Source organism: Helicoverpa zea, chromosome 17 (genome assembly GCF_022581195.2).
Source record: "Helicoverpa zea isolate HzStark_Cry1AcR chromosome 17, ilHelZeax1.1, whole genome shotgun sequence".
In the NCBI taxonomy this organism is placed as follows: Eukaryota; Metazoa; Arthropoda; class Insecta; order Lepidoptera; family Noctuidae; genus Helicoverpa; species Helicoverpa zea.
The window spans coordinates 601,825-629,279 of NC_061468.1; the positions used below are offsets into that span (position 1 = coordinate 601,825).

At 40.1% G+C, this 27,455-nt stretch overlaps 2 protein-coding genes across 3 annotated transcripts in view; both read left to right on the forward strand.

Annotated features, from left to right (window-relative positions):
- The window catches only part of LOC124637998 (epidermal growth factor receptor substrate 15), a 34,398-nt gene extending 16,774 nt beyond the window's left edge, over positions 1-17,624 (forward strand). Inside the window, exons 10-18 of one of the 2 annotated variants that reach the window (XM_047174765.1) lie at positions 4,925-5,092; positions 5,317-5,406; positions 5,688-5,885; positions 6,257-6,283; positions 6,459-6,602; positions 6,990-7,124; positions 7,680-7,775; positions 8,137-8,256; positions 11,578-17,624. In XM_047174765.1, coding sequence (XP_047030721.1) covers positions 4,925-5,092; positions 5,317-5,406; positions 5,688-5,885; positions 6,257-6,283; positions 6,459-6,602; positions 6,990-7,124; positions 7,680-7,775; positions 8,137-8,256; positions 11,578-12,390 — 1,791 coding nt within the window. In that variant the 3' untranslated portion in view covers positions 12,391-17,624. Of the gene's footprint in view, positions 1-4,924; positions 5,093-5,316; positions 5,407-5,687; positions 5,886-6,256; positions 6,428-6,458; positions 6,603-6,989; positions 7,125-7,679; positions 7,776-8,136; positions 8,257-11,577 lie in introns of both variants that reach the window. The other variant, XM_047174764.1, reaches the window with a different exon arrangement.
- A 7,067-nt stretch (positions 17,625-24,691) lies between these two features.
- LOC124638457 lies at positions 24,692-26,757 on the forward strand. The gene is made up of 3 exons (XM_047175427.1): positions 24,692-25,633; positions 25,910-26,140; positions 26,275-26,757. The coding sequence occupies exons 1-3, from the start codon at positions 24,881-24,883 to the stop codon at positions 26,461-26,463; spliced, it is 1,173 nt and encodes a 390-aa protein (XP_047031383.1). The 5' UTR covers positions 24,692-24,880; the 3' UTR covers positions 26,464-26,757.
- The last annotated feature ends 698 nt before the right edge of the window (positions 26,758-27,455 follow it).

Genomic DNA, 27,455 nt, shown 5'->3' on the forward strand with positions numbered 1-27,455 from the left:
ACCGTTTCGCATTGCTCCAGATTGTGGTCTGACATGTTCGAAGGCTCCTGCCTTTTAAATCTCTTATGTGTCTGCTCAATCATACCGCTTGACATTTCTGTGTAGTCATTATTAACGCTCGTTGAGAGCTCAATTTCAATGCTTAGCATTTTGGGATCAGTAGTAGTGCTCGTTTTTTTCCCGTGTTTAATTAATAAATATATTGAGTAGGGACTTTTTGTGTGTTCAGTTGGTTTGTGCTTTTTCTTGGTGCTTGGTTTTTCTGATGGCTCTATCTTGGTGCACGGCTTTTTTTCCGACTGAATATTACATGGCTTTGGAGTGTGTTCATGGTTCCTGCATTTGGTGTGCTTAGTCTTAATCCTTGACTTTTTTGAGTGCTGAATCTTGGTCCATGGCACTTCTGTGTACTCATTCTTGGTACTTGGCCTCATGGTATGCTCAGTCCTGATGCTTGAATTTTTCGTGTGCTGAATCTCAGTCCATGGTTTTTCTGTCTGTTCAGTCTCAGGCCATAGCTTATCTGCATTCTCGGGATCAGGCCATAGCTTATCTGCATTCTCGGTCTCGGTCCTTAGATTATCTGCATTATCGGTCTCGGTCCATGGTTTATCTGAGTTCTCAATCTCGGGCCATGGCTTATCTGTGTCCTCAAACTCAGGCCATGGCTTATCTGCCTTCTCAATTTTGGTCCATGGGTCATCTATGTGCCCAGGCTTGGCGCTCGGCTTTGTTAGGTGCCCAGGCTTGGCGGTCGGCTTTATTGGGTGACCAGGCTTGGCAGTCGGCTTTGTTGGGTGCCCCGGCTTGGGGCTTGGCTTAATTGGGTGCTCAGGCTTGGGGCTTGGTTTCGTTGGGTGCCCAGGCTTGGGGCTCGGCTTGGTGCTCGGCTTTGATGGGTGCCCCGGCTTGGGGCATGGTTTCGTTGGGTGCCCAGGTTTGGGGCTCGGTTTTGTTGGATGCCCAGGGGGCCTCGGCTTTATTGGGTGCTCAGGCTTAGGGCTCGGTTTTATTGGCTGCCCTGGCTTGGGGCTCGGCGTTATTGGGTGCTCAGGTTTGAGGCTTGGCTTTGTTGGGTGACCGGGCTTGGCGGTCGGCTTTATTGGGTGTCCAGGCTTGGGGCTCGGCTTGGTGCTCGGCTTAGTTGGGTGCCCCGGCTTGGGGCTTGGCTTTGTTGGGTGTCCAGGCTTGGGGCTTGGCTTTGTTGGGTGTCCAGGCTTGGGGCTTGGCTTTGTTGGGTGTCCAGGCTTGGGGCTTGGCTTTGTTGGGTGTCCAGGCTTGGGGCTTGGCTTTGTTGGGTGTCCAGGCTTGCCGGTCGGCTTTATTGGGTGCCCCGGCTTGGGGCTTGGCTTTGTTGTGTGCCCAGGCTTGGGCCTCGGCTTTGTTGTGTGCCAAGTCTTGATTTTTGGCTTTGTCGTTTCCTCAATCTCGACGTCTGGACTTGACGAGCAAGGCACCTGCAACAATAGGTTATGGTATGATACTGTTGATTGTGAAGTACATGATGTATTACATAATTCGGTTGTATTTGGGGTTTTGTGGTCTGTCTTCTCCTGAACTTCTGTGGAATATGCTCAAAATTGTATTTCTACGTTCTAGTATAAACTCTTTGTTTTCAAAAACAAATAAAGTTTTGTCGATAGACATTGACTTTAGTGAATGGTTAGTCACTAGGTAAGAAAAATTCACAAAGGAAGACATATTGAAGAGAATCCTGAGAACTTATACATCTAAATAAAGTTATATTTTATTACCTTGCACATGCCGATCATAATTTCACTTGGCCTCTCTTGGAGCGCTTTCATATCCCTTAGAGTTTTCGGCAGGTATTGTGAACGGCAAGGCAGGCCGGTCGGGAATGCTGAAAAAATATATAAACATACATTTACAGTAACAGTAAGGCTACCATTTTGACGAAGATTTATGTTAAAAAGAATCAGTCTGTTTGTATGATTTTACGATTGAAAATTACGTTTTAAGAAGTGTCGTAGGAAAAGAGGATAAAGTCGAAAATCCACTCGAATTTCAAAGAAAATCCTTATTGAATAAAGTTAAAATGTTTGTGAATAAAGTGAAAATTATCGTATTTACTAGTAAATAATACAATGAGCGCGTCTAATTAGCCGATAAATCGATTTCCCCTACTTTGGTTACAACTAACGAACGATGTTATACATTGTTCTGTGTAGTTGTTGGGCAGGCTACTTGCCGTATGTGCTGCTAAAAAATTTCCAAGAAAAACTACCGACAATGGTGAGAATATTACTGGTTATTTTTAATTACCTTAAAGCCGAAATTGGGATTTGGTGTAGTTCTACATATTTACTGCCATAGAATATTCCCACGATTGGAAAGTCCTATTTGTCCCTAGATAGTTCTCATCAAACTTAATGGCGGCCCGCAACTATTTTATAGGCATAGCGTGCATGCGCCCATTGATCCGAAAAATGGTTTGGCGCGATGTTCCTAGCAATTGAATAAAATGCCGCTGTTAGTTTTGGTACGAACTTTTATCATTAACCCTTCATCAGTTGTTGCGAATTTTTTAGTTTACAAAATATCTACGCATTGTAATATAACCAGTTTTTACTTCTTACTAGTTCTTACCTTGAAACAGTTCGATGAGCTTATCATCCAATTCAACCAATGTGTTAGCATGTGCCGTTCTGATAGGGTCGATTTCATAGCTTGCTATCTGAATTAAAAAAAAAAGATACTGTGCCTGTAATGCCTTTTTAAAGTTAATTTACTTCACTACACTGATGATTGAAAAACAAAAGAGATAAGAAGAAAAGTCATATTGTCTATGTGTTTAACCAGAACAATCCAGTTTCAGCGATATTCTATGATTTGGCAGAATTGTTGATATGCTCTGCTATGGTTTATAATATACGGCTACTAGTAGTGTACTCACCAGGTCTCGATGTAAATTGACGTAGCACACTCCGTACCGATGCCTTCTGCCGACCTTCCCGCAAACGCTGCACTCGCTCCAGCGAGACCATCTCGTCGAGAGTGTGATGCCCTGGTATATCTCTTGGGCCACGGCGTGCGGGCCCCGGGATGTTTTCGGTTTTACCTAACAAATGTGTCGCTTCACATCTTTGATGATAATTGAGCAATTTAATTTCTATACCTATCTGTCTGGCGTCAATTCACAAGTAACACTCTTTGCAGCCAAATCGTCTTTCCGACACTCCACCCATTGTTTCTTTGGTCGTCTCTCTCTACATGCATCCGCATTCATGATATAAACCTTCTTTACAATGTGATCCTGTTTCTCCAGGTTACATACCATGAGAGTCTAGAAAATCATGTGGATATCTGGCTGTTTCCCGCGGTTTCACCCGCAACGTTTGGGAACTTCTTCCTGTACCCAACAAAATATAAAATATAGCTAATGTCACTCGGGGATAGTCTAGCTTCCCAACATTGAAAGCATTTTTCAAATCGGTTCAATAGTTTCGGTGCCTACAGGGTACAAGACGTATAGATAGAGTATAGATTAGCGTGTAACTAACAACAGTATAAGGCTCTGTGTCCGTAATCTCCAAGATGACGAGTCCCGCGCGGCCGGCGCCCAGCATGCACCAGAACACGCCCTCGTCAGCCTGTCCCACGCTGTATATCGTCATGGTGCCGTGCTCGACAGTCATGCGGTCGCTCGTCTCCACTTCCGCAAACGAATTGTTTGGGTGCTGGAAAGAACTCGGCTTCAAATTGGGCTGTGTGATTGTTTGAAAGAGTTTCCGCGGCCTAATTACCCGGCTCCAGAAGGAACAAATGGTTTCAGTCAGAAAAACTCTGACAGTTCCACTGCATACACAGCAGGAGGGGTCGTTTGATGATTTCCCACAGTAAAAGGGGCTTAAATTTAATTTATTTATCTGTAGTCAAGTGTTATAATCATGTCTCTGTCCTATTACTTGAGAAACTCGCCAACTCACCAACCATCTGTAGTTCAAAATACCCCACATTATTCTAGGAATTACTTGAGCTGATCCCGACCTAAGTTCTTTAACGCGGACCTTTTTAAACCAACCCAGAAGAACCAACACGTCAGAAATATTGTACCCTAGTATACATCCACTTGACATGTGACGATCGGCCCGGCTCGCAGCACAGTTTGCACGGCAGCCGGGCCACCGCGCCTTGAAACACCATGAGTATCACGTTGGGCATCATTCTAGTCTTGGTCGCCGTGCCGAGACGTCGCGCCAAGCATGTGTAGTACGCTCGCCACGCGTGCGATAGCTTCGTCAACTTGCTTCTGTTGCCTCCTGACGAAAAAACCTCGTTTAACCATACAAAATCGTTTAATGAAACAGGCTGAAAATTGGCACTTTTTGATCGTCAAAAGTAAATGTGCCGAGACAGTACCCAAAACGCCCACCCTTCACCACTTTCTATGTGATATTGTTTTATTTTAAGTTGGCAAGAAGTCCTGTAGAAAGTAGCTACAAACTTTTTTAGAGGCTTAATATTTTTAAGATTTCGTATCTATGAATGCGTCATAATATGTTTGTCAACAGTCAAATGTTTTACGGAAAAAAATCATGGATTCTTTAAAATATACTCACTTGGATACATAAGATGATTTAATTCATAATCGTTCGGAAGGCAATCTTTTGGTACGATACCGTAAATTTCTCTGCTTTTTTTGTTAATTTCCTTTACTCGGTCTAGTATATGCTGGTTGTACATGCATAGCGTACTATTTATTATCACGAATATAACAATAACCAAATGAATGCAGTTTGCCATTTTAGGAAAATTTATATGTGATAGATTTGTCATTTGTTTGTCGAGAATGGTGTTTTTGAAATCGTTCTCATTTCAAATTCGAAATCTTCTCACTTTTTTTAAAGACAGTGGCGTGATATAAGGTCAATTGTTTAACAAACTTTTTGTTTATCTATTTCAGAAGCCGACAGAACCAGCCCTGTCTCTAGGGCCGCAGCCGACACCGGAAATGGAGGCGATAGCGCGGGAGGTGGACGCGCTGGCGCGGGAACGCTTGGCGCTGGAGGCTGAGCTCGCAGCCAAGCAGAGAGACCTCACTGTCAAGACTGGGGAGGCGGATAGCTTGCAGGTATGAAGGATAGTTAAAACATTTTATATATTTTTTTTAAAGTCATCAAGAATCTTTATTTGATAAAAGTGTAGGTACAAAGCATAAGATGTTACATATAAATTAGTTAGATCCACTACAATCTACCTTACGGCGTGCAAATTATAATTGTTGTTGTAAGAGATAAAGAAGAATTAGTGTTGTTGCTCGTGAATTATTTTGATTTGGTAATTGTTTGTTTTCAGAGCGAGCTGGACACGTTAACGGCTACACTAAAACAGTTAGAAAACCAGAAAGGTGAAGCACAAAAGAGGTTAAATGATCTCAAATCACAGGTAATTATTATATGTTTATATACAACTTTTGTAGATTTATTATTGTTTTATAGGTTAAACATAAGCCTATTTGAAATTAGTGTACTGTTAAATTGAATTCCCTCAAAACATTGACTGTATTAAATATGGGTTAGTTTTTAACTTGATTTTTACAATATTTTCATATAAAGCTTTTGTAAATGTTCACCTCTGTTATAGAACTTTTTACAATTTATTATGTTTTATGCCCAACGTTATACACTAAAAGGCAATCTATATAATATAAAATTGTCGCATTATAGGTAGAGAAACTCCGTTCGCAAGTATCAGCACAAGAGGCGGCGGCGGCGGAGACGGAGGCGGAGGTGGCGGGGCGGCGCGCGGCGGCGCAGACGCTGCGCGAGAAGGAGCGCGCGCTGCAGGCCGACGTGGCGGAGGCGGAGGCCGAGGCCGAGGCCGTCACGGCGCAGCTGCGCCGCACTGTGCTCGCTGTTAGCCAGGTAAAGTATGGAGCTGGGAACTTCTTGGGTTGGACTGATCCGTCACATCGGAATGTTAGCGAAGAATTGTGATTTTAACTCAGTTTTCGGAATTTTAAATTAATTTCCAGATATAATGATTAATTTCTTCGTTTTATGTAGCTTTAAGGACCTGTCCTGTAAAAGAAGTTACATAAATCATGTTGAGCGTTAACCATTTTTGACAAATGGATCACATGTTTCTCGTGTTTCCAAACTCTTTTGCGTCATATGTCCCCAATCTAAAAGTATTTTCTTCCTATTTTCGAACGGAAAACACAATACTTTATCACCAAATAAAGTTAGAATAGTACTAAAGTTATCTACACCAACTTTCTTTTCTTCCTATGCAGGCGAACATAAAGATCTCCCACCTAGAGGAGCAGCTCCGACTCATCAGCGCAGCAGCAGAGACGCTGGCAGCGCCGGGAGTGGCGCCGGGCGACGTGCTGACGCTGCAGCCGCAGTACTCCGCCGAGCATCTCGAGCGCCTCGTGCGGGGAGCTACACCCAATGATGCACTGGTATGTACACCACGTCACATCCTCACTGCAGGAGCAGCTCCGACTCATCAGCGCAGCAGCAGAGACGCTGGCAGCGCCGGGAGTGGCGCCGGGCGACGTGCTGACGCTGCAGCCGCAGTACTCCGCCGAGCATCTCGAGCGCCTCGTGCGGGGAGCTACACCCAATGATGCACTGGTATGTACACCACGTCACATCCTCACTGCAGGAGCAGCTCCGACTCATCAGCGCAGCAGCAGAGACGCTGGCAGAGAAGCAACAATCGACGCCGAGGTTGGGTGATTGTAGCTGCGTCATAAGGAGATCCGCAGTGGTTCGGAACGCACATTAAATTGTGGTTCAGAAATTACTGCTGCCCTGAAAACTGTGTTCAAGAGGTTAGAGGCAATTAGAGGCAATCGGTCTATGTGGCACACTGGTATTCAGCGTAGTTGGGGAAAGTTCAAGGAGATTCGCTGAATCAACTTACTTATTCACGGTTTTTCATGCTTGACTTTTTACTCTTAATCTTAAAAAGTCAGGTCATATAATATTTCTTAATTGTAATTTTCACTGTATTTGCAGGAGGACGAGCCGTTCGCTAAAAGCAACGGCTTCGCCAGCGGCGGCGGGTTCGAATCTGAACCTTTCGCGGCGTTCCCGACCTCTACGCAGCCGCACGATCCCTTCGCGCCCAACCACAACGCGCTGCCGCAACAGGTATACACACACACATAGTAATACTAACCTTATTACAATTATTTTTTTTCGGAGTCTAAAATATCAGATACTCACCCGCCCTTTTATTATTTTGTATTATTTTTTATTATATTTGCGTAGTCATTAGATGTAGTCAGAGTTAGCACACAGCACATCTAACTAATGTTATATAGGCGATAGTTTGATGTTTAAAACTTTGTAGTTTCTTCACGTGCAAGCTATTAAACGAGTGTTGATAAAATTTGGGTTATATAATTATATATTTAAAAAAGTAAGCTTCGAATATTTGTTATTATAGTTCGGCCATTCAGAGAATGCGTTCCTGACACGTCGCGATTGAACTGACGACGTAATAACATTCATTGATTATTGATATAATAATGTTGTTTTAATGCTCCTCAATTGTTAAAACGGTAAACAACCAGCAAAAAATTTTTATAGTAACTGCAACGCCATTGCAAAGTTACGTCGTCAGTTCAATCGCGACGTGTCAGGAACGCATTCTCTGAATGGCCGAACTATAACTAATTTATTTGAATATGTTTGTTGTTACAGGACGGCTTCGGCTCGGACCCGTTCGCGTCGAGCGCGGATCCTTTCGCAGGCGACGCCTTCACCGCACACGACAATACCGCCGAGGTTAATGACGATGTGAGTCTCAATCTAAATTTTTATGTCTAGATCATTGTTTCTTTGTATACTATTCTCTCGTTTTTTAGTACATCATAATATGGGCTTTTTTTAATTTTGTAATATAATTTAATTGTCTTGTGAGTTTTCTCGTAATTATAACATTTTATCAGTTGTTACGGGAAGTCAAAAGCCAGAAATTTTGATAACTAGTCTTATTAAGGGGTAATGGGTCGTTTGGTTAATGGGGTTGAAAAGGTAAGACAGGTAGTCGCTCCTCATAAAACACTAGTACTCAGCTGTCAGATTGGAAGCTGACCTCAAGATAGCTGGGTAAAACGCTAGGCAGATGAAGCCGGTGACTATTTGTTCTCGTGGCCAGGACCCGTTCGCGGTGCTGCACGCGCCGGCGCGCCGCACGCCGACGCCGGCGCTGCCGCCCAAGCGCCACAAGACGCCGCCGCCGCGCCCCGCGCCGCCAAGACCCAACCCGCCCGGGAAGGTACGCACACAGGGTTATATTGACCACTTGACGACGACACGTTTAGAACACGACTATGTCATAGATTTTCAGATTATTTAAAATTAAGAAGAAAACTAAGTCCACCTATAAGATAATTTTGAGGACATGAACTTGAAATAAATGGAAATAAACTTATAGTAAATATAACGACACTTAAAATTTTTGAGACACTTACTAACCTCAGTATAACATCAAATAAACTTGATGATACACAAAGCTTTAAAACAAAATAACTTTGTGTGTTATTTAGGTCATATTACACAAATTCTTGAAAACGTGAAATACACTATTTCACTATATTTTGTTAGGTCAAAATAGTATCAATGAATATAATACAATTTTATTCTAAATAATGAAATCGTAGCTTTCAAATACTAAAGACATTATATTCATTGACACAATTTTATATCAACTTCAATGGAAAAAAAAATAAACTTAGTAAAAAAATATTTTTCAGTGAAGTTGATTCCTTAATAATTTACAATTTTTATTTGAAGCTAACGATTTGATTTTCCAGATTATGTTGTTTTGAATTGTTTGACGTTTATTTCTCCCCGCCAGTACTTTAGCCGCATGCGGACGACGGTAGCCGTCGATAAGCTAAACGATTTTATTTAATTTTTTGTTTTAATGATGCGACAGAGAAAGTAAATTGTACGTAGAGATGTTAAGAATTTTTGAATAGTAGAGAATGGCATTTTATCGATGTTTTGAAGTTTCAATTTGTGATATAAAATGCCATTCTCGTTGGTTTCGTGGCTTTCTGGCGTTTTTTTTTGTTGTTTTTCATTTTCGTATTTTTATTTGAAGCTTAAAAAATATTTATAATGCTAAGCCTAAATAAAGTTCTAGTAATTTAAATTGTTATTTACATGGCGAAAAGATACGAAAAAATGTTATTTAATAATTATGAAGCAACTATTAATTTTGCACTTAACATGTAAGGTCTCGATACAAAAGTGGCTGATAATGATCTGAAACTGCACAAAATACCAGAAAGCTTATCTCAAATATTGCTGTAGGTAATCCTCTAACGTATATTTTGACTTTCTCTGTGGCGTGATGCCATTCTCGCCGCCCCACGTTCGTTTGGTTGCTGCACACGCTGACCACGCTTTTTATGTTGGCCGTACTACCATTATTATTTTATTATCGCCATTTTTTTCATTTAAATTGCATGCTCATTCATTTTTATGTATACCGTACTTTTGGTGGATAGGGTGGTAGATATATTGTAGTTGGTTATTTTGGGTAAGGTAGTTTATGAGATTAATATAATGTAAAGTATATATTAATTATGACTTATTCAAATATTCTTTTTTACAATGAAGCTGGTTAAAAATATGGTTCTCGTAATAATATGACTTCATTATCGATGACTATGTTGCATAATTAATTGGGTGGTAGAAGGAGCGATAACAGAATTAACTGCATGATGTTGTAAATAAAATTATTGTTTAGAGAAATTAATTCCGATGAAATATCCAAACAAAATTGCGACATATTGGGTGAAGTAGAAAATAGGGTCGCATTCCTAATTCATGTAGTATTGCGGTAAAATATATTATTTACTTTATATGTATAATTATTATGCCTTATATATGTTACAGCCACAGTGATTAAATAAATATTATACATAGTCACTGGTCATTATGTATAACACCCAAATTGACTTGACAATGTGATAAATTAATTACTTTATCTGGATATTATTCATAATAGCTGGTCAAAGTTTCCCAAAGTAATAAATATGGTAGGTACAACCAACTCGGTACTGACTAATTTTAAAAAAACGGTTTAAATTATTGTCGACTTTTTTATGATAAATCATCAAATGATTCCTCCCGCTGTGGTCTAGCAGCGTGAAGGAGTGTCAGACTGTTAGTGACTTAAAACCACTGGGGTTTGCTGAATCTTTTCGAGGAGCACGTGAAACAACGCGCGCTGCCGAGACAGGCCCGTGTCGAAGAGACGCAAGGACGGTGAGCCACCCGAAACTCACTGCCCACAGGATCCACGCCTACGATGGCCGGACGTCACTCGACACCCGGCGCCCGTGGTGTCTTCCACGTCCATGGCAGAAGCTGGGATGAGAGGTGTGAACTTCTCTAGCGTCTGCATGAGACGACGGCATCCCATTACCCCTCACCACAGACCATGGCTTGAACCACGGCCGGGCACGAGATCGCCGCTGCCTATTACCTCGACGAGGACACGGCGGTGCCCTGCTCAGGCAAGGCACACCTGGGCTGTGAGGTTCATCGAGTCCTCCGTGCCGTCCGTATAGTGGCCCGAGCCACACCTCAAAGAGGCAACTTTTCGCTATTATTATGGCGTGCCCTGCACTGGGCTAACTAGCCTTTTTCGAATATTAAGGTCCAGGGCTACCAGACACTTTAATGAAATAATAATCTTTACCCACTTGTGTTATTACATTATCCAAGTCTATGGAGATATTATATAAAATTGCTAGTTAATGTGATTAATTCTGTGTCAATTATCACTTTATCCAAATTGAGTAGATATTATATAAAATATCTAGATAATATATATAATATGCAGACTTATTACTTTGGCGGTAACATATATTTTAATCAGTTGGGTATTATAGAATATTTTAGTTTAGTAGGTACTACTAGTTTGCTTGACGTGTTAGTGCATGCTCACCCCACCCCATTTACTTTTTGTTCATTTATATGGTTTATTTATTTTCATTTCTGTCAAATAACCGATTTAACTCTACCTGTATATATCTATCATAATAACGCCATGAACACGCAACGATTATTGACATTTGCATTATTTCCTCAATAGGCAATGATGACATAAAGTATTAAATTAGTCCGTCTTTTTAAATTAGAATGGTCACGTATTGTTTCTTTTCTCCCACCATTTGATGACAGCGAAGATACAGCGTGTTTGACTGTCATGAGATGTCACTGTTTCGTACCACCGAACGGGTTTTTTTTTATTGCTTGTTAAAATAAAATAATACCGATTTGTTACTAATTTTACAAGTGCAAGAGATATATCTTTGTTGATCAGTGAAATACAGTCTAGTGACAGATGGACGCTTTGAAAATCGAACCTTAAAATGTAAAGATGATAGAATTTGTATTTTTGTAAACGTCATCATGCCTATTGTGAAAATGTGTTGAATATGTTATCAGTGCGTGTTGATGGTGGTCCATGGCAGTGTGACTAACGTTCGGCTAACACGCTCGTGTGCTTGCTCCCACTTGCAGCGCTAGGCGGCGGCGCGGCGGCACTTCCCCCTTTCACCCCCCCTTTGTCGCCCAGACCGACCCCGCCCCCGCCATGGACTTCGCCGACGATCCCTTCAAGGACTACCGCTACGAGGACCCCTTCAACATCGAGGACCCCTTCGCCGACCAGACCGACTCGCGCCGGCTAGACCCCTTCGGTGCTGCCCGACCCACCTCCGTCGCCGGCTTCGAGACCGACGACTTCTTCGCGCCCGGCGCCCCCCTCAATGGCAGCGCCGCCCCCGCCAGCCGACCCAGCGGCCGTGTCTCTGCTCCGCCCCTCGCCTCAGACCCCTTCGCCGCCCGCGCAGACTTCAAGCCCAAGCCCAGCGCCGCCAACAACAACGACACGTGGGCCGCCTGGCCCAACGACAACTGGGCCGCCGACGACGCCTGGGCGCAGCCCGCGCAGACCACGCGCTCCGCCGACGCCTGGGCCTCCAGCAAGAAGAACACCAACACCACCACCGCCAGCGACTGGAAGACAGACAACTGGGCCAACAAGACAGACGACTGGGCGACGGACTGGGGCGCCACCGACGCCAACAAGAACCTCAACGAGACCTGGCCTACTACGAACACGTTGCCTTCCAAGAAGGAGAAGTCGCCGCGGCCTGTGAAATATGCCAAGTCTCTTGTACACACGATAGGTGGTATCGGGCGGACGAAGCAGAAGGAGAAGAAGCAGAAGAACGCGGTGTCGGAGGGCGCCCTGCCCACGGAGGAGCAGCAGTGGGCGTGGGCGGCGGCGGAGTCGCGGCGCCTGCAGGCCGAGGCGGAGGCGCGGCGCCGCCAGGAGGACCACGAGCTGCAGCTCGCGCTCGCGCTGTCCAGGCAGGACAACTGACACTCACGATACACGAACATTAACTCACCACTCCAGCATTCATTGCAAACATATATTTACGAGACTCAATAAATTCAATGCGAATTCTCTCAAACAAGACACGAGATGTCACGCAAAATTGATAACCGCTGGTCTTTCTAGATCTAAGCCTTATGCTGTGCAGATGACGTATTTTGGCTAGTCTGAAGTTAGCTTTGTAACTTCAGACTGGTGAAGATACATGGTCAAAGTATACGTTCGTTATAATTTAGGTAAATCGTTCAGCATTCCAATTTAGGACGGCACGAGTCGTCGGTTATGTATAAACATACATATTGCATATCGCAAGATTCCTATGATCTATCCATGGCAGTTATAAGTCCATCTTTCAATAAATAGAATCAAAAGCAAATGTGATTGTGGTAGGAGAATGGGTCATTCTGTACAGAACCTTTGAAGGAAGTTGGTTTGCTCTAGTTGGTAAATAATCTTATTTTGATAATGCACAATGACTATAATGCTTTTTGTGCGAGATGTAATTTGAAAATTAATCCGTAGAAATTGCAAAAAAAAAAAACTGCGTAATTCACAATTCATCCGTGTAAAAATTAATTAATAACATTTTTACCAACTGCTTACAAACCAATTGATATACAAATTGTTTTACTAGTCAATTTGATTACTGCAAGTTGGGGTCTCGATCAAACGGTGATGTCTGGGCGTGTATATTAATTCCTGCTGCGTTTGTGAATCGGACAGTTTAAGCATTGACCGGGTAAAGTGCGGAATGCTCAAGTAAATAGGCGAAGTCGCATGACAGGATCATATCACAAAGTTTAGGCTTAGCATGTATAGAAAACGGGTAGTTTATGTCAGTTGGTAAAACCATACTGCCTGTACCCGGCCAATTACTTAAATACCCGATTCATTAACGTAGAAAAATCTTAATTATAAATAAATTAAATATAAAAGTGTAATATATTGTTGTCTGCAATTGAGGCCTAATAGCTTCCTCACTATACTGTATAGTCTGTTAGTTGTAACTATATCGCGTTGTGACAGGCTCGGGCAATATGCACATTGCTTCGTCAACGTTACCCGGCAATGTACACATTGTCCTGAAGCCTGTCGGTACACAGGCGAGTAAACTTCCCTCATTATAATAAAGTTCTTAAGAGTGGGTTGTTCCTCGCTAAATGAGATTCTCGTGTGAATGTTCAAACGTTACAAAGAGGCGACAATATACTCGTAACCTCTTTAATGCTCCCGTATTATAGTAACGTGCCACACGAAACTGGTCCTTATTAATGTTACATTAAGGTCTGCTATTTATTTCTCCTTAAGGCTTGCCCCCATTTGAGTATTGGTCCAAATAGAGCCGAAAAGCCAAAGAAAAGGAAAGAAAACTTGAGTTTTTATATTTATTTGAAATTATTTGATAGCAAAAGACTATAAAAGGCTCATTATTAAATTGCTTCAATTATAAATTATTAAAATTCATCGACTGTATAATCTGAAAATGTTCTTACCTCATGAATGCGACACTTTCCTAAAATGTTGCATCTTTACATTGCTATGTAAGACTGGTGTCATATTGGGGACAATGTTGCCAGACTAAATGAACCCAGTGAATAATTGAACTGCGACTTAAACAAATATTAAATGATGAAGTGCTAAATTGTTTTTGTGTGTCCGTCGCCAGTATGAGACTAGAGTGATACCCTGTCGGTACTTGTATATTAATAATCGCGCTGTAATATTATTCCGCGTTAATTTTATTGTTTATTTTGTATAAATAGATTATTATTGCCGCGTATCTGTGATATTGATTTTAAAATATTTTTTTGTTGTGTAATATTTCTTTTTTATTATGTATTTTGCAACTTAATGTCAATGTCACAGATATTTTTTGTGTTTTGTATAGAAGGATGTGTGTTGTGTGTATAAATTCCACTGTGAGGGTGTTTGTAAAGTACAACAGGTTTGTGCAGGTTCCGAGCGTCTGTTATTATGTTAATTATTATTATTTTATAATTATGTTGGCAGTATACACTACGTATGCGGGTATGTACGGTCGCGACTAGAGTCCTATAAAGTCATTTTCACTCTCACGATTATTTATGACTATAGAAAATCGTGAAAATGAAAAGAGTAGCCTGGGGAAGGAAAGATAGAAAATGCTGGATTATAATATTAAATATTAAATAATATTAATGTTTCAAATTTTGAAACATTAATGATAGAAGAGTGTCGCAACATACTCAAAATGAGCCTTTGAGTGCTACTTAAAATGCAGCAAAAATCTTTGATAGATGAGAGTAACATTAACCCTTACTACTCATAAAATTGCAAACTACTAAGTTGTGTACAATTTGGTGTGATTGAAAATATAATTTCCTTTATAATCTTTAATTTCAGAGCATATTCTCTTCGGTAGTGCCTTTCTCTAACTCTACTTATTATCGTTGTAGCTTCCTCGTCGGCAAATGTACATTCAGCGTATTTAAATGTACGGAGTCATTTATTAAATTATCAACTTTAAAAAATCTTCCAAAAAAAATGAAAAAATGTTTTTAAGCTTCAAAATTCATAAACTTTCACGTGGCGGGTTCGTGGGGTTACAAAAATTAAAAAGCTACCAAAATGGTAGAATTAATTTAGCTTGTAACAAATGGATAGCTGTAGTGACGCATTGTCTTTGCTTCGTGCGCACGGGCGGCGCCGCTCCGATACAATAACTATTATAGTTCACCCGCTTGCCGAGACATTTGCCTTCAAAAAAACCTAAAAAAAAATTCATCGCGAAAACTTATGACTACATTAAAATGTCTCCGCAAGCAACCGATAGTATAAGATATAAACTAATAATGTATGTAATTGTAAACTAAACGTGTAACTATTAAATACCGATATGTTTATTGGTATTATCCTAATGTTGTTATCTCTTTCTTAGGCGCTGTTGTTTGTGGCTCGGCGGAGCGCGGGACACCAAGCTTTACATTCTATTGTATATTTTGTCCATATTTATATATTTTGGTAGTAGATGTGAATATTTTAATATGCAGATTGTTTACATAATCATATTGCGTTGTTGGGATCTAAAGAGATGTCTAAATAAATTTAGCGGCAGTCAATTATTTCTTGTATATTTGTGTATGTTGTAGTAACGTGTCCGCGCGTTCCGACGACCCGTGTCTGTTATCAAGTATACATTATAAAGTACGTACCTTTCAGTGATAGCCGAATAAAAAACTTATCTTTAAATCTCAACGTTGAAGTGTATATGTGTATTTAAAGCTAAAATGAAGTAAATTTGATAAAAAATACAGGTTAATGTAAGCTTAAGTCGGTAGTGACGGTGCGCGGTGCAACACCCTCGGGATCTAGTCACACAGACTGCCGTGTCCTGGTTTCATACGTTAGTTAGTAACACACGAATTGATACAGCTACGATATAAGTGAGTGCTCATGTATACCCGCTCAGTATTATCCGGGACCGCGCGCCTTAGCTTGTTAGTGTAGCGGGGGTTATGCCGAGTGTAGGGAAGGTTACGGAGACCAAGCCGGCTCGGAGGCATGTTGTCTAGTGTGCTCTAGCGTAGGACACGTTGTTGGTAGCGCCCCGAACACGTAGTGCCCCGACCGTTGACTCATTCCCATCGTTGTTGTAACTAATCTAATTAATATTGTAACGCAAATAACGTTATTATTGATAAAGTCGGTGTACGCTGTCGTTATATATGATTAGCAAATTATTCACTGCTTTTTGTATGTGCAACGAATATATAAGTATGTTTTCTATTGATATTTTCCTGGCTGTTTCTGTGAAACAGGTTTTGTATAATTTGTGGGCTGCGGCGCTGTTCGCGCTACGTCTCAGGTGGAACTTATTATTTGTGTACATTACGTGATGTGAGCTGTCTTTGTGAAACTCTTGTTATCTGTTACAAATATTTATCATAATCTTTATGAACGTTATTTTTTGTTGATGTTTCTATAAACGTTTTGGCGTCGCTTGACTAAACGACCGTCACTTAGATTCATATCTTTAGGAGAACAGAGAATAATTATATTGTCTGTTCTGTTCCGAGTGTACTGTTTGTTATATTGTGGTAGCAACTGAAGTATATAATGCAAATTAATGCTAACTAGTTATCATAGTACAATATCTCATATCACGATTTCTTTATTCGGGGGATGTATAAAGGATTGTTCTGACGGTACAATAACTATCTTATAATAATCAAATTCTTGTGATTTAGCGTCGTATTTATATCGTATTTATGTAAACGAGGCCTTTCGCTGTGTTGTCAAAGCGGTGTCCGTAGTGTAGTGGAACGATTGCTTTGATAGACACATGTGTGAAGGCCTTTAGATTTGTTCGTATCTGGCGAGTTGCTGCGGTTTGTCGAGTTAGGTATACTAATGTAACGGGAACACGCGTATCTTGTCTGTCGTTGCCATGGCAACCGGCGCAGCCACATATCGCCTCATCGCCTCATAGTCTACTCGGTGCGTCTTCACTTTACTTGGCGCTATTGTAAAACGACTGCATTTTTTTACTACAATTTTATTTTATACTCGAAACTGATTTAATACTGTTCAACAATAAGCTTATAAAGTAAATATATAATTGTTTAATGCACTTTGTTCTAGTAAAATGCAAGAATAGAAAATTCTACTAAATAGGTAACTTATATTGATTATAATAAAATTAAATAAATGTTAATATATAAAGTAAAAGTTGTGTACGTTTGTATTAATATAGCGTGTACGACCAAATATTTTATTCACTGTCAGTACTCCGAGGTTGCGATGTTGATTGTGAAGTAGACGGTAGATGCACTAACTACACGACCTAATGCTATTTGTATCATTTCTTGGCTGTGTTTTGTTGCGACATTTCTGTTTCTACTGCTGCTATGGAAATTTTTAAATGTTTATACTGGTCACGCTGGCCACTTTCTGAGGCGCCAACTGGCGTTCTTATTTTGAATTTGGGAATGTAAACTCCAGTACTTAAAGATGGCGCGTAAGTGTTAGGAAGTGGCCGTGTGCTGATCACAGAATGATTATAAATGATTGTATTGTAATATGTATTTGTTGTGAAATGAGTTGTATGTGTGAGGCAGTTCGGTATCAGGTCGTGCATTCGTCATTACCCGCTGACATGTATTCACTGTATGAAACTATGATATTATATTAATATGAAAACAAACAATTCCTGAGATAATAAAAAAGGAAAATATTATAAAGTTTTGGTCTTTCATTTATTAAAAATCACCCCTCTTTTATCTGCAACATGAAGTTGCGGTCTACAAAAAGCAACAGTTGGATGAGCCTACATGAGAACAAGGGAAATTTCACTCTTTCAGTATATATATCTGCGATACAGGAAGGCCGCAGATGTAATCGTGTGAAAAAGCTAGTAATATCGTAATTAAATAGGTATGTTGTTGGGGGGCACGTAATAAGATAAAGATTATTTCTGCTGATACCTGATATCTTGACACGTGTTATTTACAGAATGTTACATAGGTATTTGTTATCTTAATTATTTTGATATTGCATCATATTTAGGCATAAATGGATTTTTAGCAATTTATTCTTAGTTAGCACATTTGATAATCTTATTGGCTTTATCAATCACCGGTGATAAATAAGGACTCACACACTGAAACGAAAAAGCAAAGGATGTTTATTAAACCATCTTCGCAAAAGGAGGTAAGTATGTGGTTACGAAGATTGATCATGAATGAAAGTTACAGTTCGTTCGTAGACTTTGTAAAGACCATAACTAAACTATTTCATAAGAATTTTTCATCATACCTTGCTGGTTTCAAAGATGTACTGAAATGAAAGTTACGATTAGCAAGACTACGAGTCTCGTAGCGTCTGCTACGGCGTAGTAGCTGTGTAGTACGTAGCATAAAGTTTTCACAAAACGAATCCTTGTTTGGGTGTTAAAAACAAAACTATGTTTATCTCTGTTTTTGCATTGGTATTATTTTATGTCTCAAGACAAATAGACCAAAAGATAGAAACTGCAAAATTCACCTTGGTTAACTTCTTGGTTATACTTCGACATGGGTAATTATGTACAGTAGATGCGATTACAGATCAGTCTTATTAGTAAACATTATAGGCAAATAATATTTCGAGATAAGATATTATAGATTTGATATTGTGGTGTTAGAATATGTGCGCATGAGGACAGTGCCGGTTTTAACTCTAGCAGCGCCCTGGGCGAGATTTCTGCGGCGCCCTCCAACCGCAATTCAAACCAATACGAAAAACAGAGACATACGTTGTTACCGATTGCGCGAGCGAAGCGAACGCGATTTTTTTTTTATAGTTATCAAGTCAATGCAAAAATTACGTAAAATGTAGCCCAATCGTACTTAAGTTATTGCTGGTTGGTGAATGTAAAAACACGGGAACATAGCTTCTGAATGCGCGAGCGAAGCGATCGCGAAATTTTTTGTTATATTTTAGAACTCAAAACAAAAATTACTTAAAATGTAGCCCAAACGTAAATAACTCTTTGTTGGTGTTGGCGCCTATGTATTAATTTTGGGACTTAAAGTAGTAAATAAGAAAGTTCATAATTATGGAAACTAGAAGTTACTTTCTTATTAATAAAAGGACTTAAAAACGACGCTACCTTTTTGCTAGGGTAGACTAAAAAATGTTGAAAAATAAAAACAACTGTAAAGTGAAGCAAGCCCAAAAATTTTTGAGATTTGGATCACCAAAAGTCCTAACCATATACATATAATAAAAGGCAACTGTGAAGTGAAGCAGCCGCGAGCGAAGGGAGCGCGAATTTTTTTGAGTATTGGGACATTAAAAGTAGCTATATGTGATAAAAAATTGAAGTGTAAAGTAAAGAAATCGCGAGCCAAGCAAGTGCGAAAATGTTTGAGTTTTGGGAAATAAAAGTAGTGTTTGTTCGAGAATTTCTCAAATTTAACGCGGAATTAAACACAAATTAAAAGAAACCGTGACTGGATCGACAGTCTTCGGTGTTTCTTCGGTGCTCCAACTTTTTGTTAAATAGAGAAAAGCAGAATAAATTAGAAATAAAGAAGAAACCACAAGTGAAGTGAGCGCTTTTTTTTCTTCGACGTCTGCAGCAAATTTGCTTGTCTATTTGACATTTTACAAGGTTTATCTATACATATAATAAATCTGTAGAAAAGTAATTTTTGTACATTGAAGAAATTGACAAAAAAAATAGCCAGCATGTTAAAGGATAACTAACAGAACCCATTTCCATCATTTTTGTCTGTTTGTCTGTTTGTCTGTTTGTCTGTTTGTCTGTTTATCTGTTTGTTTGTTCGGGATTCACGTAAAATCTACGAATTCAATGCAGACAATGCTTATATACAAAAATTCTACGTAACTTGGGGTATTACTTAGTTTTTGTTTCATCGAAATCGAAAATTATAATTATTACCTTGATGAAAGGAAAATTAATAGTTCTCAGCCAAATTTAAAACGGTGCCATCTAAATTATTTTTTGAACATTATGTCAAAAATGATGACTTTAGTATAACAATTAATAATCATTTAAAGTTACAGATGGAGTTCATATCAGGATTTTTTCATAAACATAGTTTAGCTTATCTTCCACTAATGTGGTGGCCTTAAAACAAATTACTTTGAGTGAGTAGTATTAAGTAGACCTTAATTATTTTTTCTGATGCAAAATATGTAAACTTAATCCTAGAAGAAATGAGGATCTGTCTCTCGCAAGAGCTGCTAAGCGTGAGGTAGGTAGGTAATGTAGGATTCTGTAGCTTTAAGAACAAGCCCAGATACAAAGTCTAGATAAGAAATGGGAGCTTTCTCGATTTAATACCATACACACGTAAAATGCTTTATGCGTCTGAAAACGTACAAATTGCGCGTCGCATACCAGAGACATGCATGCTTACTTTCAACTTCTGATCGCAAATACACTGGTCACGATTACGAACAGTCTCAGTAAGCCGAGCCAAGTCTAAAAAAAAACACCTTTTATATAAAACTACGTTTGATGTCATTCAATCACAAAGACAGAATTGTTTTCTGTTGCATATCCTATCCACCTGTATCCTATCCTAATCCAGCATGCATTGCAGGTGTGCATTGCACAAAAACCAATGGTATCCTATTCGAGAAGTCAAAAGAGTCGACCTGCCAACGTCAGCTTCTGCGCTAAGCAAGTGTTCTTAATAGTACCATCAGAATTACATTCATCGTTGAATGAGGTGAATAAATTTTCAGAAACCACAATAACAGTAGGAGCCAAAGCATATGATCGCTTTATAGAGCTCTGATTGGCCCCAGGTGACCAAGTCAGGTCTGATTTGTTCGTTCATCAGATCTTTGAAAGTGTTTCGGTGGATACTTACTGTCGTTCTGTATGACACAAAATATGGTATATAAACGTCCTCCGCAAGAGCGGAATTTTCCCGGTGTGCGGTAGTGCGCACAGTATACAACACTTATGTTTCTTTCGATTTGCTGGCTCCACCAAGAAATGACAAATTGCAAGCGTACATTATGAAAATCTTGGCAAAACTGCAGGTTTCAAGTACGAACACATGAAGTGGACTCTCACAGATACGTACATTTTGCCTATTCGTGAACTAATGCAAACATTTCGGTGGAGTCCCGGCTTAGGCCTCCCCCACATTAGGCGTGCGCGATCCTCGGGCGTGTGAGTAGCGCGGGCGCCGCGCGTGCGCCGCGAGCGCGCTGCGTGAGCGTCGCGTTTTGCTGCCCTGCACCGCGCACGCGCCGCTCTCCTTGACGTTTAACTGCTAAGGCGTTTAGCGGGCGGCGGGGACAGCGGGCGAAGGGGTAAGAACGCAACTCGAGAGCCGCGTGCTCGCCGCGAGCGCGTCGCTTGCACTCTTCACACATGCCGCAGGGCAGCAAAACGCGACGTTCATGCAGCGTGCTCGCGACGCCCGCGCTACTCACACGCCCGAGGATCGCGCACGCCTAATGTGGGGTCAGCCTTACCATAGTGAGTAAGTGCACAGAAAATCCCCGTCATACAAGTGTTTCTCCCCAGTAGTGAAACTATCCTACCCTATGCGCCTGCTGATGATGATGACTCATTTTATCATCCATCCAGCTATTCCCCAACTATGTTGGTGTTGGCTTCCAGTCACCGAATCTGTTTGAGTACCAATATTTTGCTTGGAGCGACTACCTATCTACCTATCTTCAATCCAGTCAACTACACAAGTCGATATCCATGGTAAGACTGACAGACTTTCTGGCTTCTGATTAGTCGCAGCAGCTGCAGAAAATGTACAAATGACAGCTCTGTCAGATTCAAAGCATATAGACATAGATTATAACTGTTTCCTGTTAAAATTACTTACGCACCATACGTAATAATTTTCCAAATTGGCTGACTGGATCCAAAGATATTCACAACGTCACAAACTTTACTTCTTTTGTCTAGATAAATGGTCACATCCACAACACAACCTTGATCAATGAATCTATGCGACTGCTAAGTGCTAATCCTAATTATACTGTCACGTGAAAGAATGCATCTACGGGATAAGTAGTATTTTGACTATTCTATATTGCCCACGCAGACGAAGTTGCGGGCAACAGCTAGTCTTCCATATAACGCAAGCAATCCCATGTTTATTATTTTCACTAGCTAGGAATTGACTTGGTTGGTGGTTTTAAAGATTGTTATTGAAAAACCTATGACTTCTAATCCTCTCAAATCGAGTGATCGTCTTATGGATTCGAATGTCCTAGGCCTGTATGGCCTTTGGACAAATCTAACGCGCCCGGCATTATACGACAACACATTAATTTAATTGAAATTACTTGGTGTAGGAGCGTACCGCGGCGCCCCTGAGCCCGCGGCGCCCTGGTTATTCGCACACCCTGCACCATAGGTAAAGACGGCCCTGATGCTATCCATATATTTGGATACAGTTCTTGTAAGTTGCGATCTTTGATGAAATTTAAAACAAAAATACTAGTAACATTCTGATCAAGGATTGGTTGGGGGCGCCTGCGGCGCCCCTTATATCCGGCGCCCTGGGCCGTCGCCCAACCGCGCCCTACCCTAAAGCCGCTACTGCATGAGGAAGATAATCATCGAAATAATAAATTATTGTAGGTAAATTATCCATTATCACTCCTGGGGCCAGATTCTTCTAATTTTACTTAAGCGACATACGATTCACGTTCGACTCGGTTCGACTGAGATCCGATCCCGACTCGATAACGATTGAAGCGTACTTATGTGGCATTCCGCTATTTTTTCTTTGAAATAAACGTTTTTATCCTTTTCTGTCATTCTATAATGAATCATTTTGTCTGCAAATGATTTACGATTGCAAAATAATTGTACAACAAACTACCGTATAGACCAAAATCACCAAAATAGCAAACCAATCGCAAACCAATCGAATGTCATTGGAATACGATTGGTCTTATTTTAGTAGCAGAATGCCCGATAAGGTTAAAACTGCTATTGCGATCATATTGCGATTCAATTTCTATTCGATTTTGACAATATTAACTTAGAAGAATCGGGCCCCTGGCTACTTGGAAATTTAAACATGTGTAAAATAGTCTATGACTGAATTTTCTGTAACGTTAGTATATTTATAAAATGTAAGTCCGGTTTCGGTTAAGGGGAGTTCATCAAGTAGTATATAAAAAGGGATTATAGGGAGTATATAAGGGAGCATATAAGTGTATATAGAAGTTGTTTCTGATGGAGTTATTGAGGAATAAGAGAGAATATAGGGGTATATGTATAGCGTAGATGTTTTATGGAGAACATTAGTTCTCAGATGCATATGGTATTTAAGTCGTAAGACTGGATGCCGACCCTAACGTAGTTGGGAAAGGCTAGGCAGATGATGATTCTATTTTTGACTTTCTTCAGTTTTGAGATTTAGGTAGGCATGTAGGTAGTTATTAAAATATTACTATTTCACAATATGTCGCAATTATGGGCCTTACTACAAAAACTTTAAACCCTGTTTTACAATTGTCTAATAAAATTTTGGCTGCAAAATGAACCATATGTCAACGTCATAATTTGACATTTTTTTAGACAAGGCATAAACTGACGTTTAAAAGTTTTTGTGGTAAGACGGTAAATGTTTTTCCTTATAAAAACGATTGTCATTATTCCTTGCAGATTTCCTTAGATAAGAAATAATATAGTAACGATGATTAGTAAAATTATTGTAGGCTTATAAGGCTTTATTCATAATGCCATGTAGTTGCAGCGAAAGCTCGCATCTCATTATTTCTTATTGTCATATAACATATTTTTTTATTAGGTCTATATTTGTCTGTAGACTTTAGGTACCTACCTAATGGCCTTCCGGAATAAAGTTCGCCATCAACCATGGTTAACTAGCTATCCCTTTTTTGGTAGCTCAAGAATCTTCAAGTGATCTCGTCGGCTGTGGGTGGACTCGAAGGTAGTGTGAAGTTCTTACTGATACCTACCCATGTTTCTTTTGGAGCCGTTCCTGTTGTCGAGTTTGCCAGCCTTTACAGTTAATGCTACGACGCCATCATTAACTTATCAAGAACAATTAATATTACACGTAGGTACGATCATTGTGAATCCTAGTTTATTAGGCGAATTATTCTTTCGCGATTAGATTACAACTAGAAATACTTTTAAATTATGGTAGGTACAATTACATATTAAGCGACGTCCAATCTTTTATCGAACAAAATAAGGCAATTAATATCAATTAATAAGATAATCTGAATACGATATTATAGATAGATGAGTGATACCCTGTCATTTCGTTAGTCGCAAAGATTGGGTGGTCAGCTATGGCGCGATAATCATATATATTATACATAATTAAAATAAATATTATGTCTTTTTTACCTAATAATTTATGTCTTTTTTAACTCGTCTTTTTAAACGTTATTTGAATTCAAATGTTTCTCGAAATAATATTTCTCGCATTCAAAAGTTAATCGAGAATTTGAATTAAAAAAGCAGGACCCAGATGACATAGCTCGCCTTTTGTTTCGATGCTACATTAAGCTAAGCGTCCACTTGTCGGTATCGTACGCAACGGACGTATCGCACGCAACGGATCGTAGTATTATTTATATAGAAACTCAAACAAGATGTGCGATGCGTACGATGCGGACAGGTGGACGCACTTGTTTGAGTTTCTATATAAATAATACTATGATCCGTTGCGTGCGTTGCGTCCGTTGCGTACGATACCGACAAGTGGACGCTTAGCTTTTGGGTCCGTTCATATATGGTTATGTTTATATACCTTGATGCCTGAAATAAATTGATGATTAATAACAAAAAAATTACTTCATTATTGGGTACCTAATCAAAAGCATAGCTTAGATTACACTTTTTATCAAGTGGCTAATAATAATTGATTGTTTTATCCGTGTCCACGGCTATCTCCTACTCAAACATACTTAATCTAGAAATACATTTATTGTACTATCAGTGTGTATCGAGACCGCAACCATGGCGAACACGGAAGAATCTCTGAGAAACTTGTTGAACAAGATAGCCCAAGAACAAAATTACGAAAACCCTGAAATTATCATAAATCCAATATCTAGTGGCGGAGCGAATTACACTTCTAACCTACACACGGCGATCATACGAGGTAAAAACAAAGAAGATCTTAATTTATTCGCTAAAGTCGCAGCTGTCGGTGAAAAGTTCCGCAGCGAAGTACCAATCGACTTTTTTGGTAATGAGCGATTAGCTTATACAGAACTATGGAAGATTTACGCAGCTTTAGAAGAAGAGCACGGAGTGCCTGAGGAGCACAGAGTTCTGTACACCAAGTGTTATGGCATTGATGACACGCTGTATAAGGAGACCATGGTATTAGAGAACTTGATAGCTCAAGGCTACCAAGAATGTGACAGGTTCAAGCCGGTAGACTGGGAGTACGCCTCTGCAGCCTTCACGGAGTGTGCCAAGCTGCACGCGCTTTCCTTTGCTTTACGCAAACATCGCCCAGATGAATATGATAATTTATGCAAAAGTTTTAAATCGTCTTGGGAACATATGGATTTGGAATCTATCATAGGAAATTCGATAAAAGTAGCAGTAACTGCTATCAAACCAGAACACAAAAAATCATTTGAGAAGTTTATGAAGGACAATCCATCGCAACACCTCGTCAAGTTGTTTGGCGCTCAAAGAGCTGAAGTGATCGTCCACGGCGACTTCAGGGGGAGCAACCTGCTGCACAGAGTACGCGAGGTGAGACTCTCTAACTAAGTGATAGCCATCTATTCGTAACTATTTATTTACTTTGCTTTTCTTTGTAAGAACGGCTGTGTATTTTCATGGCTGTTTCACATGTCAAAAGAAACGATGAAAATTTTAAGCAACCCCTACTTCGCAGAATTTGCAAACGTAGGTATTGGTTCATTTTGTGGAACACCTTCCTTCTCCCACAATTAATCATTGGTCTTATTGTTCTGGAAGAAGTTCTTTTGAGCAATTTTAATAAATATCACCTTTTGTTTATTTAAGGACGGGAAAGTGGACATCAAGGTCGTCGACCTACAAACGCTGCAGCTGGGGAGCCCGATAGCTGATCTGATTTACTTCATCTTCGCGGGCTCCGACGAGAAGTTCCGCGCGAAGTACTTCGACAAACTGTTTGAACACTACTACACGCAGCTCAGCGCCTCCATGAGGAGACTGAACCTCAACCCTGACGAGATATACTCCAAGGAAGACTTCAATGCCGACTTTAAAGAGGTAAGATTATTAAGAACTGAATCTTATAGCTGAAAGGGCAAACATGATGAGAAATAACCTAAGGTTCTCACAATAACTGTCACTGGTGATCATAGAAATAACTATGTAACTTACTCCTAAATTTTCTATTCCAGAAACTGCCGTACGGGCTCACAATGGCGTTATCTTCTCTGGCTGTGGTGACCATAGACACGGCTGACGCGCCGAAGGTGGACGAGTCTCTCGGGATGTCTGCCTTCTCAGAAATGAAAACTAGCGACCTCTATACTGTGAGGCTTAATGAAGTCGTTAACGATTATGTCAGATGGGGCATTTTGCACTAACTGTACTAAATGTGGCTATTTGTAGAATTGTAAGAATGTAGCAAACATAACTCTTTATTTCGTAGTTACCTGTTGTTCGTCGTTCGTGACACGACCGTATGGAAAAGTACTTATGGTCTTAAAATAGTTGAATAGATTTGGTCGACTACCTCAGTTGTAGCGTGTATAAATTGTGTATCTGTCACCATGGATTGCTCTGCTTTTGTAAAGATTTATTTTTAGTTTATTATTACTGTGTTAGAATTAGTTGTATGTACCTCGTGCTATATTTGAAAATAAATATATTGAATACTCCTCGGTTGTTATGTAATCATTTACCTCTCAACAAATGATACAAATTCTTAACATTACAATGATTATTACTACAGAATGATAACAATTTATCAATAGTGCGGTAATCAACATTACCTAATGTCCTCTATAATACCTAGGTACTATGACTTGTATCGATTCAGGAAGGTAGTCTTCATTAACATTATGATACTACTCTGTGTATTTTATACATAACATGTCAATAACTATAACCGAACCAAGTTGTCAAATTGCCGATTTGACCATGGGTTATGGTTTGGTTATCGTTATCTGTAGTTAAATGGTGCAAACATGGAGAACAAAATGTTCGGCGAATGGTTACGCGGGTGTGCTCGGGGGACGAGAAACGGTACTGAGCTCTGCCCTCATAGGTACAGCTTCTTTGGAACCCGCCTATTTTTTAAAAACCAAATCACCAATCAATCAAATTCAATGATTATCTTGATTTGACAAGGAACTCGTTAGTTCTAGCAGCTGATCGTTTCACGCCTACCGTACACTTAATTTGTCTGAAGTATAGCATCCCCGCTCATCTTTTCTCCGTGGACGCAACTCTATTATGTATATCCAAATCATCCACTGTCCCGCAGGAGACTGCGGCCGAAAAAAATATTGCTAGAATTAATGCCGCCTAGTCCTCGGGAGCTATAAGCCTGGGTGGCTAAGCTGTAGCCGAGTCG

Excerpts from the sequence above, each read along its gene's own strand:
- LOC124638457 (XM_047175427.1), top strand. The coding sequence starts at position 24,881 with ATGGCGAACACGGAAGAATCTCTGAGAAACTTGTTGAACAAGATAGCC. Across the intron at positions 25,634-25,909 it reads TGCTGCACAGAGTACGCGAG|GACGGGAAAGTGGACATCAA; the intron begins GTGAGACTCTCT and ends TGTTTATTTAAG. Across the intron at positions 26,141-26,274 it reads TCAATGCCGACTTTAAAGAG|AAACTGCCGTACGGGCTCAC; the intron begins GTAAGATTATTA and ends TTTCTATTCCAG.